The sequence below is a fragment of the Lactuca saligna genome, chromosome 8, assembly GCF_052625555.1.
Source record: "Lactuca saligna cultivar CGN05327 chromosome 8, ASM5262555v1, whole genome shotgun sequence".
Classification (NCBI taxonomy): domain Eukaryota; kingdom Viridiplantae; phylum Streptophyta; class Magnoliopsida; order Asterales; family Asteraceae; genus Lactuca; species Lactuca saligna.
Genome location: NC_136424.1, coordinates 157,526,118 through 157,543,664, shown reverse-complemented (window position 1 = coordinate 157,543,664; position 17,547 = coordinate 157,526,118). Strand labels below are relative to the sequence as shown.

At 36.6% G+C, this 17,547-nt stretch overlaps 2 protein-coding genes across 2 annotated transcripts; one reads left to right on the top strand and one right to left on the bottom strand.

Moving 5' to 3' along the window:
* The first annotated feature begins 5,609 nt into the window (after positions 1-5,609).
* On the top strand, positions 5,610-6,521 carry LOC145010226 (uncharacterized). The gene has a single exon (XM_078968792.1). It carries the CDS (start codon positions 5,610-5,612, stop codon positions 6,519-6,521), a length of 912 nt encoding a protein of 303 aa, XP_078824918.1.
* An 88-nt stretch (positions 6,522-6,609) lies between these two features.
* Positions 6,610-12,938, bottom strand: LOC145008864 (subtilisin-like serine-protease S). Its single transcript, XM_078967490.1, has 11 exons — positions 12,632-12,938; positions 12,445-12,539; positions 12,254-12,351; positions 12,031-12,189; positions 10,995-11,106; positions 9,840-10,389; positions 8,955-9,049; positions 8,620-8,859; positions 8,263-8,377; positions 7,800-7,989; positions 6,610-7,358 (listed from the first exon to the last, which is right to left on the bottom strand). Exons 1-11 carry the CDS (start codon positions 12,710-12,712, stop codon positions 6,787-6,789), a joined length of 2,307 nt encoding a protein of 768 aa, XP_078823616.1. The 5' UTR covers positions 12,713-12,938; the 3' UTR covers positions 6,610-6,786.
* Between the last annotated feature and the right edge of the window lie 4,609 nt (positions 12,939-17,547).

Below are 17,547 nucleotides of genomic sequence, written 5' to 3'. Positions count from 1 at the left end.
CAACCTAATTGCCTTCCAATTAACAGAAAATAGTAGTGATTAACACATAAGGTTCTTTAACAAACTTAATTTAATGAATCACCAATAGACAATTAAACAAAGTTCAATAATTAAACCATAGGAGTTCTTTGGTATTCCCCAAACAGAAACAAAAACGGGTTTAGCTCATAGTTGCAGTAGAAACAAGCATAAAAACAAAGTTTATGGAAGCAAACATGTTTAATTCCTAATTCTAAGTGGTAGAATCAACCTAATTACTTGAATTCTTCCAACTCTTGAAGCTTAGGGTTCTCCAGCGCCTTCTGAACCTTTTAGTCGCAGCTAATCCTTCAAAATTCGCCAGGGGTTCTGTCCCATGTGATAAGGATTCGTCTTTTAAAGATATCCCAAAACAGCGGGTACTCGGCGAGTAGCAGAATCAACTCGCCGAGTAGGTCAATACTTATCCGTCTCTAGATCAGCAGTCGTACATATCTCCTGGCATCTCATTGCGTACTCGCCGAGTAATGCCGACCTTCTCGCCGAGTAAGTCTCTCTTTCCATTCTTTAACCTTCACTTGCTTTCCCTTTTCTCCTTTTTGCCTCCAAGCATATCTTTTGGACTGAAAACACAATTCAAAGCATTTTAAGTACCTTTTGTCCATATTATTCTCATAACTAACCAAAAATAACCAAGAATATACGTTAAATAATTAACTAATTATGCAAATATCAGCCCCCAATGACATTCTCAATATCCACTACAAGTGGAGGTTCTGAAAATATGGTACTCGGCATGGATGGTGGTGGCTTGTATGGATGCTTATCCTACAATGCCTTCATGGTATCATCCCCATTTGGAGCAACCCTCGAGGAATATATACTTTCATTGTTATTGTGAAATGTTGTGACTACTAGCAAAAATTAGGTTAAGATGTGAATTCCTAAACAATATAATCTCCTTGTATAAGCCCAAAAACTCGATCCAATAAGCCAAACCCAATCATTTTTCCAAACCCAATCATTTTTGGGCCTTAACCCATAAATTCTCAACCTAAAACCCTTATTGGACAAAGACTATCTTAGTAGGCCTTATTAGGCTGTAAACAACCTTCTTGAACCTTATTGGGCCGTAAACCCAATTCCTTTATCATTTTGGACCGTAAACCCAATAAAGAGGGCCCAATGGGCCGAAAACCTTCATATTGGGCCTTATAATTTCAAGAACAATCAATATAAGCCCAAAACACTCTTTCTTTCACCTTTTCTTTCCCTTTTCTCGGTTATAATAATAATAATAATAATAATAATAATAATAATAATAATAATAATAATAATAATTACATTGGATAACGAGGATGACACCTCATTATTGTCTAACATGTCTCCATGTTTTACCCTCCATGCATCAAGGTCATTGTCCTCCATATATCCATGCAACTCACATCAACTAACAACTTAGTCAACTCTCTTCCCTCCTCTCTCTCTTAAACCCTCGACCCAACCCCCCTCTCCTCCCACACTCTCATTCAAACTTTACTTTCAACTCATTATCCTCTCAAAACCTCCCATTGTTCTCTCAAGAAATTTCGAGTTCATCCTCACCAAAAACTGAATTTAAGGCCTCATGGTAAGCCCATGTTTGGTCCACATGTTTTTGCTTCATGTTTATGCTTGAAACTTTTAATTTACACACTTTGTTGTGTGTTAAACTCCTTAGAACACACATAACTTCGAGATCTCTTCAAGGCACAAGCTAGGTTCAAAGTTTCATCTTCTTCTTCATCTACATCTCAAAAACCCCAAGGTGAGCTTCATACCCCCATATATTTTGTATTTTTCATGTTTTCAGGGGAGGATACAAGTCAACTCTCGTTTAATCGTTGGATATTTGCATGTACTACTGTGTTATGTGTTTAACTTTTTTTTATCTTTACTTGAAGATGAAGTTTATCACTTAGATCTTCATAAAAACCATGAGAAAAGTATGTTGTCTTATATATTACATGTAAACTTCTAGATCTGAGATTATACACCCTAAATAGCAAAAACAAGTGTTGTGTTCAAACATCTATAACCTCAACTCAAAAATTAGCTTTTAACAAAAACATTATGGTCTAATTTCGGACTGTTTTGACCACCTTGATGGTAATATTTTTCAAAAATGTTCTACATGAAAAACGTTCAGGTTTATACCTTTAAAATGAATACTCGTACACATCCATACGATTTTCTACAATTTTTGGCGATTTTTACGAAACTGCCTATCATTTCCGGAGTAATTTCGGACTAGTCTGTGAAGATGAACATTTTCACACTGGTTTGAGGCCATTAGAAACTATAATAAAATTATGAATAAAGTAGACTAATTTTCAAACTCTCAGAGTTTACGGATCCGAATTTCGAATTACGACGTTTTTTCTATAGTTTTTCTAAAAACAATGACAGAAATGTCAAAAACAAGAAATTGTTTTTATCATGCTAAAAGCTCTTATACTTGTGTTAGATGCAAGTTTGTATAACTTATATATACTTTTAAAACATCTAGACATGTCAACTTATATATATTCTTTCCTTTATTGGGCCTGGAAAATTAATATACATGTTTAGTGGATCTTAGTGTTCTTTTACATGTTTAGTGGGCCTTAGTGTCCTTTTATATGTTTAGTGAGCCTTAATTGTCCTTTTACATGTATATTGGGCCCGGGATATACATTCATATTCCTTTTGAGTCTGGAAATAATATACATGTTTAGTGGACCTTAGTTGTCCACTTACATGTTTATTGGATCTGAATTATACCTTATGTGTTTTCTTCTTTTTTCGCATAAATTCAATTAAGGATCTAGTGAGACGTGTCGGTTGAAACCTATTGAGTGTACGATCGTAGCATGTAGTTATACCCAAAATCTCCTGGAGGGAGAGTGGGAGTTTGTGTATAGATCTATACTGGGGTGACACCCCACACCTGAGCTGTTCGCTACAGTTAGACTAGGCAAGTCTAGGGTGACAAAAACCTTACCTTATTCTGTCGGCCTCCAAAAAACGTCATGATAGGCGAAATTGTCATTATCTAGTATGGTTATAACGGCTCACTTAGAGGAATTGATGTTATAAAATTTACGGGAAACCTTCTTTTTGGATAAAATAGTAACCTATATGCGCTGGTACTCAACCTTGGGGGTTGAGATTCCAACATTCTATTACGCAAACAACACCGGGTTGTTTGTGATAATTCTCTTTCTATTTTCACAAACATTAACACACATGCATTAATATAAGATCGGAAACAAATATTTCAAACCAATTCTTTTTAAAAAAATCGGATTTTCTGGGAATACTCGCTTCACTTTTGCAAACAAAAGATAACCAAGGACAGACTTGCATATATTCACGGCTTTAGAACGAGACTTACAAATTATTTTTATAGAAATATCGGATTTCTGAAAGCACTATGAGAACTACTTTAAATAAGTACAAAACCATTTTATACAAAAATATTTATGAACTCACCAACTTTTTAGTTGACGTTTTTCAAAACGACTTGTATTCTCAGGGATCCAGTAACAGGTAATAAGCTCGGCTATGAGATCAAGTGGTGCGACTTCAAGAAATTTTACTTTTCTTACTTTTGTGTAACTGATGAACAAGTTCAATATATAAACTATGTAAGTGTGTATTTCCAATGTATGATGTTTGATTGCTATGTTTCATTCATATTCAATTGTTATGATACTGTACATGAAGTCATCCGCCCCCGGATGTTTCCGCCATCCCGATTCGGGGGTGTGACAAATGCCTATCTGCAACCTTACAGAGACATTGCTTGACGTTGGTGTGGCCCAATGTTCTTTCCTCTTGAATTTACTATTCTTTTTTGCCTTGTTGCTCTAGCCTTACATTGCCAACCAAGTTTTTAACAAGCTTGGTTATACAATCTTCAGCACCCCAAGTAGCTATTGCGCTTAGGATATTACAATGCTGCAAGGACTTTCTGCTCCTAGAACTACCTTCCTGCCTATTCTTGGGCATGAACAACTGAAGAGCATACCTAGGAAGAATCAACAATGTAACCCACGCTTCAACGGATCCGAGATGAGCAACCACCTTGGAAAGGGTTGCTTTCAAAGTCTGACCGTTACGAGGGATGCTTTTGATTGTGATGATAGGAAGCTTAAACACACGATCAAGAAGCTGAGCATCCAGCACCAACCCCTCATTGAGGTCGGCCTCCAGTTCATTGGTCGACGACTTTTGAATACCAACAATATGTCTGCTCATTTCATCAACCCCGTCATTAAATTTAACAAGACCATTTGAGTGGTGACACAAGCGACTCAGGGCATGTATACTCATGTAATCCCCACACATACATTGACCAAAGGCCTTCAATGTTGTTATCACTGACATAAACAATCCATGGTCTAAAGAAATAGCCTCTCGCAACACAGTTTTACGTTGATTCGTAGGGAGGTGCAATCTCTTGAGATGACAAATCATACGAGAAATCTCATTACCACCTACTTCACCGTTCGGACAACAATAAAACCCTCAAAAAAAGACACGACCAAGTTCCGCTAGAAAAAGAATGAGAAGATGTCATAAACACACAAACAATGCTTATTAAGGCCTCTAGGTGAGGCTCGAAAACCAATATGTGACACTCCAACAAAATGTTTTAATGCACAATGAAAAACAACACATGGAAGAGGCTCGACATCTTCTTGAGCCCTAAAATGTCTACAGCACTTGAAAACCTTATTTAGACATTTTATCGAAAACCTAACGGGCAGAAAAAGAAGTGTCGGATTTGTACCATTGAAGCTTGATAACTTAACCCATTATAATCATTAAAGAGGGCAGCAAGTAAGAAAGAAGTCTCGATTTATGCTAGATTCGAAATTGAAATATCACTCCGAAACTTTCTTCGAAATTGAAATATCACTCCGAAACTTTCTTCAATTGTAACATTCGTTCGTACTTCCAACAATACAGTTGATAATGGAAGATAATTGCTTTTGATTGTTGTTTGAACCGGAAATTGTAGTATGAGAAGCCCTTGAACCAATTCAGAATGTGAAATATGAATGACGCATTAAGAGCACCCAATCCAGCGATCGCAGCAACATCAAACACGAAATGTCATCCAAGGTGAAATCACGAAGAAAGTTCAGAAAACAGAAGAAAATACGATTCATAGCCATGAACAGCAACAGCAAGAAAACCCTTGAAGTTGAAGAACAAAAGCTGATCTGATTTGGTCAATCCCAGGGTTGCCTGCCTGTGCAAGTCCCCATTCAAAATTAATTTTTTTTAATGACACACTTATAATTCTGTGCCAATTTCATGTTCATTGACAGTTATAAGAAAAAACGGACAAGCAGGTGAAGAACCTCATGCATACAAGAGGTCTAGATACTGAGAAGAAACTTATACTTCAGTTAAATCTATTTTTTTATTGATATTATTCTTTACATGACTTTATAATATGAAAAATATAAAAGTAATAGTATAAGATTAGAAACAAAGCGCAAATAGTTCGTTCTATGTTATTTAATTATTTATTTACTTATTTGCATTTAACTCGTTTAAAAATTGCAGTGTGAAGAACAATCGAATCGTTTGCAAAAATGAATGCTGCATACGCCAGACTTCCTTCTACTACATCTCCTTGCCAGGTCAAAGACAGCAACAACCGCCGCCTCATCGCCTTCACCACGCCGGAAAACTACGGCGTCCGTCTCTCCCACCTCATCCACCTCAAGGGTTGGACTTCTCTCTGGTGCCCCACCATCGCCGTCGAACCCACCACCAACACCAAATCATCTATCCTCCAGTACCTCTCACCTCCAACACCCCTCATTAATCAATTCTCAGCCCTCGCTTTCACCTCAAGGTCAGGAATCTCAGCTTTCTCCGACGCCTTATCGGAGCTCACATCCACACCATTATCTCCATCCGGCGAAGATTTCACAGTTTGTGCTCTTGGAAAAGACTCGGAGTTAATCGATAACTCATTCGTAGGTAAAATCTGTAACAACAGTGAAAGAATCAAGCTTTTAGTTCCGGAAATATCGACGCCGGCGGGTCTGGTGGAGTCGCTGGGGTACGGGAGTGGCCGGCGAGTGTTGTGCCCGGTGCCATTAGTGGTGGGGTTGGAAGAACCGCCGGTGGTTCCCAATTTCTTACGAGACTTGAATACAAAGGGGTGGGTAGCGGTGAGGTTGAACGCATACGAGACACGGTGGATGGGACCGGAGTGTGCGGCGGAATTAGTAAAGAGAGATGGTGGTTGTGGGGTGGATGCGATTGTGTTTACGAGTACAGGGGAAGTGGAAGGGATGTTGAAGAGTTTGAGGGCGATGGGTTTGAATTGGGAGGCGGTGATGAGAGTGAATCCAGGGATGTTGGTGGCGGCGCATGGGCCGGTGACGGCGGCCGGAGCGAAGAGTCTTGGGGTGGATGTGAATCTGGTTAGTAGTAGGTTTGGAAGCTTCGATGGTGTTGTAGATGCTCTTGCTTTATTATGGAATAATAATTAAGTAATATTTTCAAGAAAAAGCTGTTGTTTTGACTTGTATATGTTGCTTTCAAAAGTTGTATTGAATCATAATTATAACAATTAATTAATATCATTAAGAATATTATTAAATATATAAAAATATAAAAAATTAGCAATTCTACAAACCCAATTTCCAATCCTCTATATACTCAACAAAACAAAGAAAACAAATTTCTATTCAAACCTATATCTCCCAAGCCAATTTACTATGCTAATGTGTCCATAATCATCTATGAACCCTTTGGTCAAACACCATCACCCAAGTCAAACGGTACGGCTCGAACCACAAGCGGTGCATTCACCCGCACCTTTTCATTCCTCCATTGTAACCAACCAAACACATAGCCTCGAGGCTCGCCGGAAAATCTAAAAGTGGCGGTGAAGCTCATTTTCCGGCCATATCCGCTAAACACAAGCCTCTGTGGGACAATATCGACCTCCACCCCACGTGGCGGAGCCACCACAGAGGTCCAAACCGTTTTTTTGTCTGAGTTTCCAACATAAGTCAAAGTTCTAGTCACCGAGAAGTTTGACTTTAAGTAGGGTATGACAATCGAAGGGTAGTTAAGGTTTGAGGGCGTTGAGAACGATTGGTCTTCACAAGTGGTGTTGTCTCGAGTGACGAGGCGAAGTGATTTTTGGTCGTAGCCGATTGAGCATAGAAAGGCTTTGTGGTCCGTGAGGGTTGAGTCATAGACTAGACCAGGGTTAAGAACCGTGGTGGGGTTGATGAAGCCTGAGCCGTAGTCGAATGGGTTTGCTTTTCGACCTTCGGGGTCGACCCTCATTGGTTTTCCAGTTTTGTCAAAAATCGAAGCTGCATGAGATAGGATTTGGATACGCTTTAGGTTTTACGACCTTAAGCAGTATTAGACATTGCAGAACATGTTGTACTACGATTGGCATGTATTTGACCGGGATTGTGACTAATGTCAATGTGACAAAATTTGTAAAATTTTATCCTACCTAATAAGGTGGGAGAAGGAATAGCCATCGATGTGTCGTTTGTGCAAAATACGTAAATACCCTCCTCATCGTCATCATCGGAAAAAGTCCTCAAAAGCTTATCCAGTTCCGCCCGATACGAGGAGGGCATTTACATCTTTTACACAGACGAGAGCGAGTCCCTATCCCACTTTTTTAGTAGGGACAAGAAATTGCAATTTTTGTACCGTTAACATTAGTCCAGTCTTAATCCAATGCACGCCAAACACAGTACATCACATGTGCGCCTAAAGGTACAAATAAAGTTGTTTACCAGTTGTCATAATAGCAGATTTAATTGCAGAAGGAGACCACGTGGGATGGACAGCTTTAATCAAGGCTACAATTCCAGTTACATGAGGGCAAGCCATGGAAGTTCCAGACAGAATATTATACTTCAATTTTTGCCCGATAGCAGGAGACCATGCTGCAAGGATATTCAATCCGGGAGCCGCAACATCCGGCTACAAAACAATTGTAGTACATTACTATTATGGGTGAGAAGTTGTAAATACATTGCAATTATATTTAAAGACTACAAGTACTTTGCTATCATGGGTAAAGAATAAATTATATTTTACAAGTTTCAAGTTACATACTGTTAGTATTCTTAAAACAAGCAAGTAAGTTGCAATTATGGGTAAAAAAAATACAAGTGCATTACTTAGATTGGTAAAAAAAAAGTACGTTGCTATTTTCTGCAATTAGTGTTTTTTAAGTAAGGTATGTAGTCGAACCTTTAAAATTTCTGGGGTTAATCCATTGGGACCTTTAGATGAAAATGATGCTACACGAGGAGCAGCTTGAGATCCTAATACCGCCTCCGATGAGTAAATCCGTGAAGTTGGTTTCCTGATCACAGACAAAAAAAAAAAAAGTTATAACAGTCGTCTTGTACTGTGTTTGACATGCATTGGACTGAAACTGAGACAATAGATGTGAATAAGACAAAATTGCAACTTTTTATCCATCTAAAAAAGTGGGACAAAGACTCGCTTTCTCTCATTATGCAAAAAGATGTAAATGCGCTCTTGATTCTCATCTTTGAAAATAGCCGTAGAAAGTTTGTCTGATCCAGGAAAAAACATACGAACCGTGTCTTGTTTATATATGATAAAATCCGGTTTCCGACTTTTTTTCCTACAATAGCAGCCGGAATCACAAACGGAATCGCAACATCCACATTTTCATCAACAAGAATCATTCCGATTCCACCGGCTGCTTTCACGATCTCACTCTTTCGCACCTTTGATTCCGATGAACGCTCGGCATGCCGACATAACAACACCTTTCCTCTTGTTTTTGTATAATTTAATGAGCTTTCTAAGCAATAACTGCATCACAAATGTAAATATTTCAAAATTTTATGTTACTCGATGATTTTTTTTTTTTACTTTTTAACGATGAACAAAAGTACCTGTTGCTTCACCTGGATTGATACGGAGTGAAGTAGCCTGCGTTTGCTATTGAAGCCGATATGATTCTTGCTGGAGCTTCCATTTGAAGTACACTTAGACTTTCACCCTATGAGTTGGTGATATTAAATTATTAGAATCAAATAATCAACTATAGTACAAGTTGATGCAACATTTTTTGCACCAAAATCGTGTAATTTTTCTATGTAAGAATGATTTATAATATTATATTCATCCATTACACGATTTATAACATCAAAAGGGGTATATTTTTCTTCCTAGCCTGTCTACCTTATACAGATTAAACAAAAAAAAAAAAAAAAAACCCTTATGTTTACTAGTTTTTTACAAATTTGACTCACAATTTGGTTCTTCAAGTTTAAATGCAATGTATTTTTAGTTTATTTAATTGTATGATAGATATATTAGTTTGTTACTTGTAACATCATAATATAAATTAAATTGATATTAACTTAATAGATTTAATATTTATGTTTGAACTTATTTATAACTTTCCTACACTTTTACATTTTCTTATAATATAAGTGTACTTTATTAATGTAACTTTTTATTTAATAGGCGTTTGTTTTACTGATATGATAATTAATTTCAAATTTATTGAATACAAACAATTTATTTCAAAAAGAGAATGCATAGGAGAATATTCTTTATGGTGTTACGACTATCATAATAGATTAGATATGAAATACTATTTATATCTAGGAATCTAGGATTACACCATATTGGTGAAAAAAATGGGTCAACTATGCCAGAAATGGTATAACCTTGGTTTTCATATTCATTTAACCATTCTGTTTGTAAACTTACACTAAAAAATATAAACCAATCACTTTCTTTTATATCCTAAATACAAGAATAAAAATAAAATAAATAAATACCTTCAATTTTACACCATTTCCCATTTCAAAATTCGCCGTAAACTCCCTATCAATCGAAGTAGCCGCAACCGTAATAATCCACGGAGCAAGATTTGTGGCGGACCCTTTTGCCCCTTCATTACCAACCGAAGAAACAACCGAAATCCCCCGGCTAACCGCATGAAACGACCCAATAGAAATCGCATCACTAAAATAATCACCTTGAGGTGCATCGGGCCCCAATGATAATGACACAATGTGGACCCCATCTCGAACTGCATCATCAAATGCGGCTAGTAAATCCGCATCATAGCAACCCGAGTCCCAGCATGTTTTGTAGACTGCGACTCGGGCCATGGGTGCACCGCCTCTCGCACCGCCGCGGGCCAGACCCTTGTAGTTCATGTCGGTCATGTAGCGGCCCGCGGCGGTTGAGGCGGTGTGGGTCCCGTGACCATTACTATCACGTGGGGACCGAAAAGATTTTTTGTTTTTTGGATCGTCGTCGTATTGTGAATTTTGGTTTTCGGCTTCGTAGCCGCTTAGATAGTATCTTGCTCCTATGAGTTTCCTATTTGGAATATAAAAGTTAGATGACTTGATGGTAAAAAAGGGTAAAATGGTCATTTACTGTTCATTTGGTCCAAAAGAGAAATCATTTATCTATTTCACATTCTTTTTCATATAACAATTAATGAGAGATAGAAAATAAGCAACCCTGAATCTGTTATGCTATATATAGGTGTTTCTTTTTTACTTAACGTAGAAAGATGACTTAATAAAGAAAGTTAGGGAAAGACTTTCCCTATTAAGTCCAAACCTTTTATAAAATTTTCCGTCATTTATTTTTTCTAGCCATTTTCAAAGATATTATTAAAATATTATTTATTCAGTCAACACTTTATCAAAAATATCTCGAACCTATCGGTTTTCGATGTGAACACAAAACTTATATATATATATATATATATATATATATATATATATATATATATATATATATATATATATATATATATAGGCTTAATAGAGACAAACTTAATGGGAAAAGGATAGGGACTAAGATTAGATCTGAAACCAATCACTAGGTAACAAGTAACATTATTGTTTCATAAAAGAACAAATATAAAAACCAATTATGGACGTAATAATAATGCAGTGATAATTGAAGAACACCTGTTACAATGTGTAATATTGAATTCTTCCCCTGATTGGCACTTTCCTTTCCAACCAGCTGGCACCGGAGGCATGTCGGCATCGCTAAAACTTTCTGATTCCGGCCAAATCCCTGTATTTACACCACCACTTTTTCAAACTGTACGGAACAAGTTGTACTGTATTTGTTACACAGTACAACCGAGTACCGGTATCTGTGTATCAGATACCGATACGGTTACCAGGCTGGTAGCCTAATACGTATCAGCCTCGTAACGTTAGCAGCCGGGTACATGCACTATTTATAAAGTACCAAAAATTGTACCGCCTTTTATTCGATATGATAAACATATAAAAAGTACAAATAATTGTAATTTTGATGATAATATTTATAAAGAAAGATTGTAATGATTGAAAGATGGAAAAAATATTTAACTTTTTCCTTAAAAAAGAAGATGAATATAACATGATATGAAGATCTGTCTTTATGGTCCTAGAGAGAGGAGAGAGAGAGAGAGAGAGAGAGAGCATTTTCAATTGAGGTAATAAATGGGAGGTCATGTGTTCTGTTTTCCATCAATGTAATACACAACAAAGCCCCATTTCTTTGTTCCCCCATACATACAGAAACTGACAGAAACAAGACCAGACAAATATCACGTGTGACCTATTTTATTAAAAAAAGTTAAATACAAAAAATAACAAGGTACTTTCATTTATTTGTTTATTATAAATAAAATTCTTCTTTCATTTTTTTTTCTATTTACCCGATTATAAAACAATCTCATCAAAAAATAAAAGCAATATTCAATTGTGTAATTGGGTGGATTTTTTAAACTACAATGTGCTAATAAGAAAAAGATATTGTTAAAAAGTAAAATAATATATTTTTTGAAAAGACGAGGCTTTAATAAGAAAATTACTGAAAAGACAGAGTTGTTAGAGAATGAAAAAGAAAGCAGGATGTACAATGAATTTAATGCTTAAAAAAACAAAATTCTTGTTAAATATGAAACGACTAAAATGCCCTCAAGTTTACAAATTGTGGGAATCAGACCTGTATCAATGAAACCAATGATGACATTAACTTGATCTTTGGTTGAAAAACCTGGGATTTCCATGGTTTCTTCCCCAACAAGACCAATGAAATCCCATGAATGTGTCGTATGCAAACTTCTTCTTTTGTTCTCAAAAACCGAAACCACCTCCGGCATCTCTGTAAATTTCATCATCGAATCATTAATTTGTCGATTTAAAATTGGGAAATGAGTGAAGCTTACTTGCAATTTGAAGAGCCTGATCCTCTGTTAATTTCGCTGCAAATCCTCTAAACCCATGTTTATAACTATACAAATGAGACGCGTGTGCTTCTTCAACACTGATTCAACCAAATTCACAGATGAAAAATGGGAAATCTCAAAGAAAAAGGAAAACCCAGATTTGAAAATCGAAATGGGATATGATTATTAACCTTCCACTATGAACAGAAACAAGCATTTGATGATTTTTCGTCAAAATTTCATCTGGGTCATCGCTATCATTGCCACCCATGTACACCACATACACCTAAACCAAGAGCACCACCATTACTAATAAAAAAAGGAACGAAATTTCTTGAAAAAACCGATAGAAAAACAAGAACAAGATCGAAAGTATACCTTCGCGGAAGTGAAGATTGTAGTATGTGCAACAGAAACATATATCAAAAGAACGAGAAAGATATTGATGGAAGAACCCATTTCTGCAAGTCAGAAGTGGGTTTTAAGTTGTAACTGGAAGATTCGTTCAGGGAGAATGGAATTTATTGAGGAGAGGGAGAATTTGGGGCAGTTTTGAAGTGAATAAAAGAGGACACATGAAGAATGAGAGGGAATGGGAGATTGGTCACAGAGATAATGTGGAGTGTGGCGTATGGAGTGGGGTGGTGATGGTGTTGTGTACATTGCTATTTGCTTAAATGGCCCGATTTTGAATCCAATTGCCTTGCTATCATAATTTTGGTGTTAAATTAGGTGTATTGTTATTAAAAATTATTTAATTTGTTATTTTTGTTTTTTAATTTTTTATAGAGAAAGTTACAAAAATGGTCCCTATAGTATGGTATAATAGGAATGTATACTTCAATTTCAATAAAATGGATAAACTTGGTCCTTGTGTTATTTCGATATGACATAAATGGTCATTCCAACACACGACGTCAAAATGATGCGGTTAAATTTCTATAAAATGACATTGTTACCCTTTTGTACTCATTTTATGTGGTACTGTAGCGAAAGGAACTTACAGATTTTGGTTTAAAAGGTCTATTTCATTTATCTTCAGCTTTTTAAGGGAATGAATTCTTTTTTTACCGGTTTATTAAGTCATTTTACTTAAGTTCATAGGTCAACTGTGCCAAATAAGCTACCATTTTGGAAAGAAAATGTTCCTATTATACTATATCATATGGACTAATTGATAGGTGCATTTTATGCACTAATTTTGCAAGTTTATTTTTTTTTTCTTTCATAGCATTCTACTTTATAATTCTTGCATTTAGTTAACTATTTGAGTAGTTGCATATTTTTATTAAGAATGTCTGGTACTTCACTATTTTTTAATTTATTTTGTTGGTATTATGGAGCATGGAGTCTAGCGCATTGAACTTGGAGCATGGAACATGGAACTTGGAACATGGAGCATTGAGCTTTGGAGCATGAAGAGAATATGGACCAGTCATGCCACGGAAGAAAACATGAAGACTTAACCCGAGTTCTTGTTGCATTATCATCATAGCAAATGACAACGTTGAAACATAGTTCGTGTCACATCGACATGGGTCGTGTTTATCCTTTCTCACCTTATATTTGAGCAACATGACTCGTGGTGAAACTAGACTGAAGAAAGAGCCAATGTAACATACACGTTATGAAATTGTGTTTTAAGTAAATAATATTATGAAATACTATGTGAATTTGAATTTTGAGTTCTAACAGATAGTTTTTATTAAAAATGAAGTAAAACTATATTTAGAATCACTCATAAAATATTAAAAGTCTTATAAGATTCCAATTAAAAGCCAAATAGTGAAAATATAAAATTTGAAATAAGTAAAATTTTATTACTGAAAGTTGTATATAATCTCGCTAGAAACATTTAGATGAAAACCTCATCGAAATCCGAGTTATAGCGAAGAAGTTATGACCAATCAAAGATCCGCGACAAAACCGGCACGGCGCCGAATGACGTAAAAAGTGAGTTTTTTGATAAACTACTTTTTAGTCTTAGTAATCTAAATGAAAGTCGTAGTATTCATTAAACCAAGAAGTTCGATAAAAAAACGCCAAAATCTGACTTCGTATGAGGAAGTTATGATTTTTCGAAGTTTCAGCTTAGTAGTAGATAGATAAAAACTTGAATTTTAGATCGAGTGATTTTTATCCAACACAACCTAAACGAGAATTGAATGTCTCGTCATTAGTAGTACAACGGTAAAAAGTCCGACGAAAACGTATGTCGGATGAAGAAGTTATGAATTTTTAATGGATTTTCCTGACCCGGTCTGTTAAAAATAATAATATTAAATTAAAGTCAAAATTAGCCGAAGAAGTCTAAAAAAATGTTATAGAGCATAATTTTAGCTACACGTGCATATAAAGAACGTCAAAAACGAAACTCATATGCAAAATTTATGGATTTTAGAAGTTCGGGGCACAAAAATCGAAATTAATTGCAAAATCCGAGAAAACTCGCAAGGCTTAGGTTCGGCCACGTCACCCTCGTCCGGAACTCTCCACATGACCGAAGCAGCTGCATCAGCAGAGGGGTTGGTCCACTCGCGAACCGACGCATGTTGCCTCCCGATTGGACTGAAGCCGCGGCCCAACCAGTTTCCGACGCGCCTCGCATCGCTGGAGCCATCCGAGCCTCGTTGTCGCCTGTTGCGTGTCTCTCTCCCTCGCTGCCGCGTGTCTTCGCACCAGCTGCCTCCTCGCATGCGAGCCACGTGCTCTCTTCTCATTTCCTTAGATCCGAGCCTTCGGATCTCCTCCCATATAAATAGAGGGCCTGTGAGACCTCTCGGGTAGTTTGAGAAATTTGGCACTTTCACCACCCTTTTTTTATATTAATACTAATCCGACTGCCCCCGAAGCCCCAATACTGATTCCAAAGCCCGAAACACGCCCCGAGACTCCCGAGAAGCCCGAAAAATTTATCTTTTCGGTTTTGAAGCTCTACCTTCGTAGAGCCCGGTTTTCAACGACGAAAGTCATATTTAGAGCCGAAGTACTGCCCAAATTAATATTTTAGCCCCCGGTTATTTCACGGTGAGTTTAATATAGAGGAACAATTGTATGTTATGTGTTATATGTGCTATGTGTTTTTCAGTGTTATTATTCCACGTCATTTTCCCGGGTTATTTTTATTTGCTATTTTTAATAGCAAAGAAATACCTTTGACCATGTGATCAGTAAAAGGACTTAGATTCACGTTGGTACTGGTATGTAGCCTCTGGCCATGTAGAACATGTCTCCATAAGAGAATGATTTCTATTCTATGGTATTGGCAGAAGGTTTGACAAGGCTATAAGCCTGAAATCTACCAAAATGTTAATCCAAAGTTGTATGTTTTCTGTGCCGTTTGGGCCAAAGCTTTATTGATGTATATCAAACATGGAAATTGTTATGTCTCATTGATTTTATACCTTTAAATCAAATCAATGATTGATATGGAATGTTTGTCACATGATTCACATATGCCCTTGTTGTTCCTTGTTTCTCTTTGCTTCTACCATATTAAAGTATATATATGGTATAATGTTATATTGTATCTATTATTGAACTCACTAAGCATCACCGCTTACCCTCTCAATGTTTAACAAATTGCAGGAGATAAGCATCCAATATAGTTATATACTAGTAGAAGAATTTTGAATAGTTTGAAACTATTGTATCGATAGAAGCTTATGAATAGTTTGAAACTATTGTATTTTGCATTCCCATATGTATAAAACTATATAATCCTGGGAAGTAATGTAATATATCACTTTAAAATAGTGGGTTTGTATCAAGTAGTTTGTAACCTCTTTATCAATATAAAATATTGTTTTTATGAATATGCAAGTAGCATGTTTTGGGGTAATTATATTGTTAAGTATGAAAGTTTGGATCTTCCATAAATACGAAAGTTAGGGTTTTTCAATCATGGTATCTGTGACATCCCCAAAATCACGGCCAGAAAAGACCGGTTTTGTTTATACTTTATTTCAAAATCAGAGTTATCTTTTAATAAAAGGGTTGCGGAATTTGTCCCAAAACAATAATATGATAAAGATTTATCAAAAGCATTTCCATAGAAATGTATTTCATTAAAAGACTCGGGATGTCATGTTCGTACAGATCAAAAGTATAAACAGTACAATATAAGCCTTACTACATTATTTCATATCTACAGGCCTATATCCGTAATCCCTCGTCCAAAACATCACACCTATGCTCATGCGCCACTACCTGTAATGCATAAAACTGAGTGGGTCAGGCTTGGGAGCCTGGTGAGCACATAGGGTTTTCAACCCACAATAAATAAGTTTATTAATTTCATCAATCAACAATAACCGGTTACCCGTTCCCGTTATCCTCACTTTACGTCCCTAAACACCTATCATAAGGGACCTAGCCTAAGGATCATCATCGGGACGGACACTACTGCTAAGGGGATTCCTCAGCAATAAATGTCCTAATAGGCAACCATGTGGGGGATGGAGTACACCGGTGAACACATCGTTCACAACACCTACAGGTTGCGAGCCTGCTAGTGTTCCACTGGACTGTCTAGAAGAGTCCGTGGTCGTCATCTATACTCCGCTAGATGACTGGATCAACAACAACAACATCGAGGCCTCTCATCATTTTATCACACATCACCTATTACATCTACCCATGTTTTACCCCAACATTTTCATAGATATAAAATACATATACAGTTTAAATCATTGAAAACATGTATAACAACGTTCATCTAACATAGATAGCAAGTATTCAGATAATATGCACACATAGCACGTAGTTTATATAAAATACTTCATATCTATGTGTAAGCTGAAAGTAACTATGCACTCACCGGAAAAGGTGGTGATTCCGAACTCAGACAGCGCTTCGCTTCTTAAAAAGAATTTTTCTTCGACGAAACCTAGTATTATTACCACTAGAGTTTAGTTTATTATTCGTCGAGACTAATTAATAGTCTAGCTATTATTATTATTATTATATAAGCGTCAAAAAAATACTTATATAACCCATAATAATAGCCCAAGTATTTATTATAAGTTCCTAATAACGTTACTATAATTAAATAAAAGTTATATTAAAAATAGCGTGGGCGTAGCTCACTTACAGCAGGTTTTATAGAAAACCGGGCTTTGCTTGGAGCAGCGTTCCCGAGCCGAAAAGCTCTTCTTCTCAGAGCCTTTGAGCACTTCGGGGCTTCCGCCTCGTGCTAGGGAGGTTCCCTAGGCTTTTCGGGGGATTTCGGGGCTAGAGAGAGGTTTTAGAGAGAGAGAGAGAGTAAAGAGAAGAAAGAATGGGAAAGGTGTGAA

Excerpts from the sequence above, each read along its gene's own strand:
- LOC145008864 (XM_078967490.1), bottom strand. The coding sequence starts at position 12,712 with ATGGGTTCTTCCATCAATATCTTTCTCGTTCTTTTGATATATGTTTCT. Across the intron at positions 12,540-12,631 it reads CAATCTTCACTTCCGCGAAG|GTGTATGTGGTGTACATGGG; the intron begins GTATACTTTCGA and ends CTCTTGGTTTAG. Across the intron at positions 10,390-10,994 it reads AATATTACACATTGTAACAG|GAAACTCATAGGAGCAAGAT; the intron begins GTGTTCTTCAAT and ends TATTCCAAATAG.
- LOC145010226 (XM_078968792.1), top strand. The coding sequence starts at position 5,610 with ATGAATGCTGCATACGCCAGACTTCCTTCTACTACATCTCCTTGCCAG.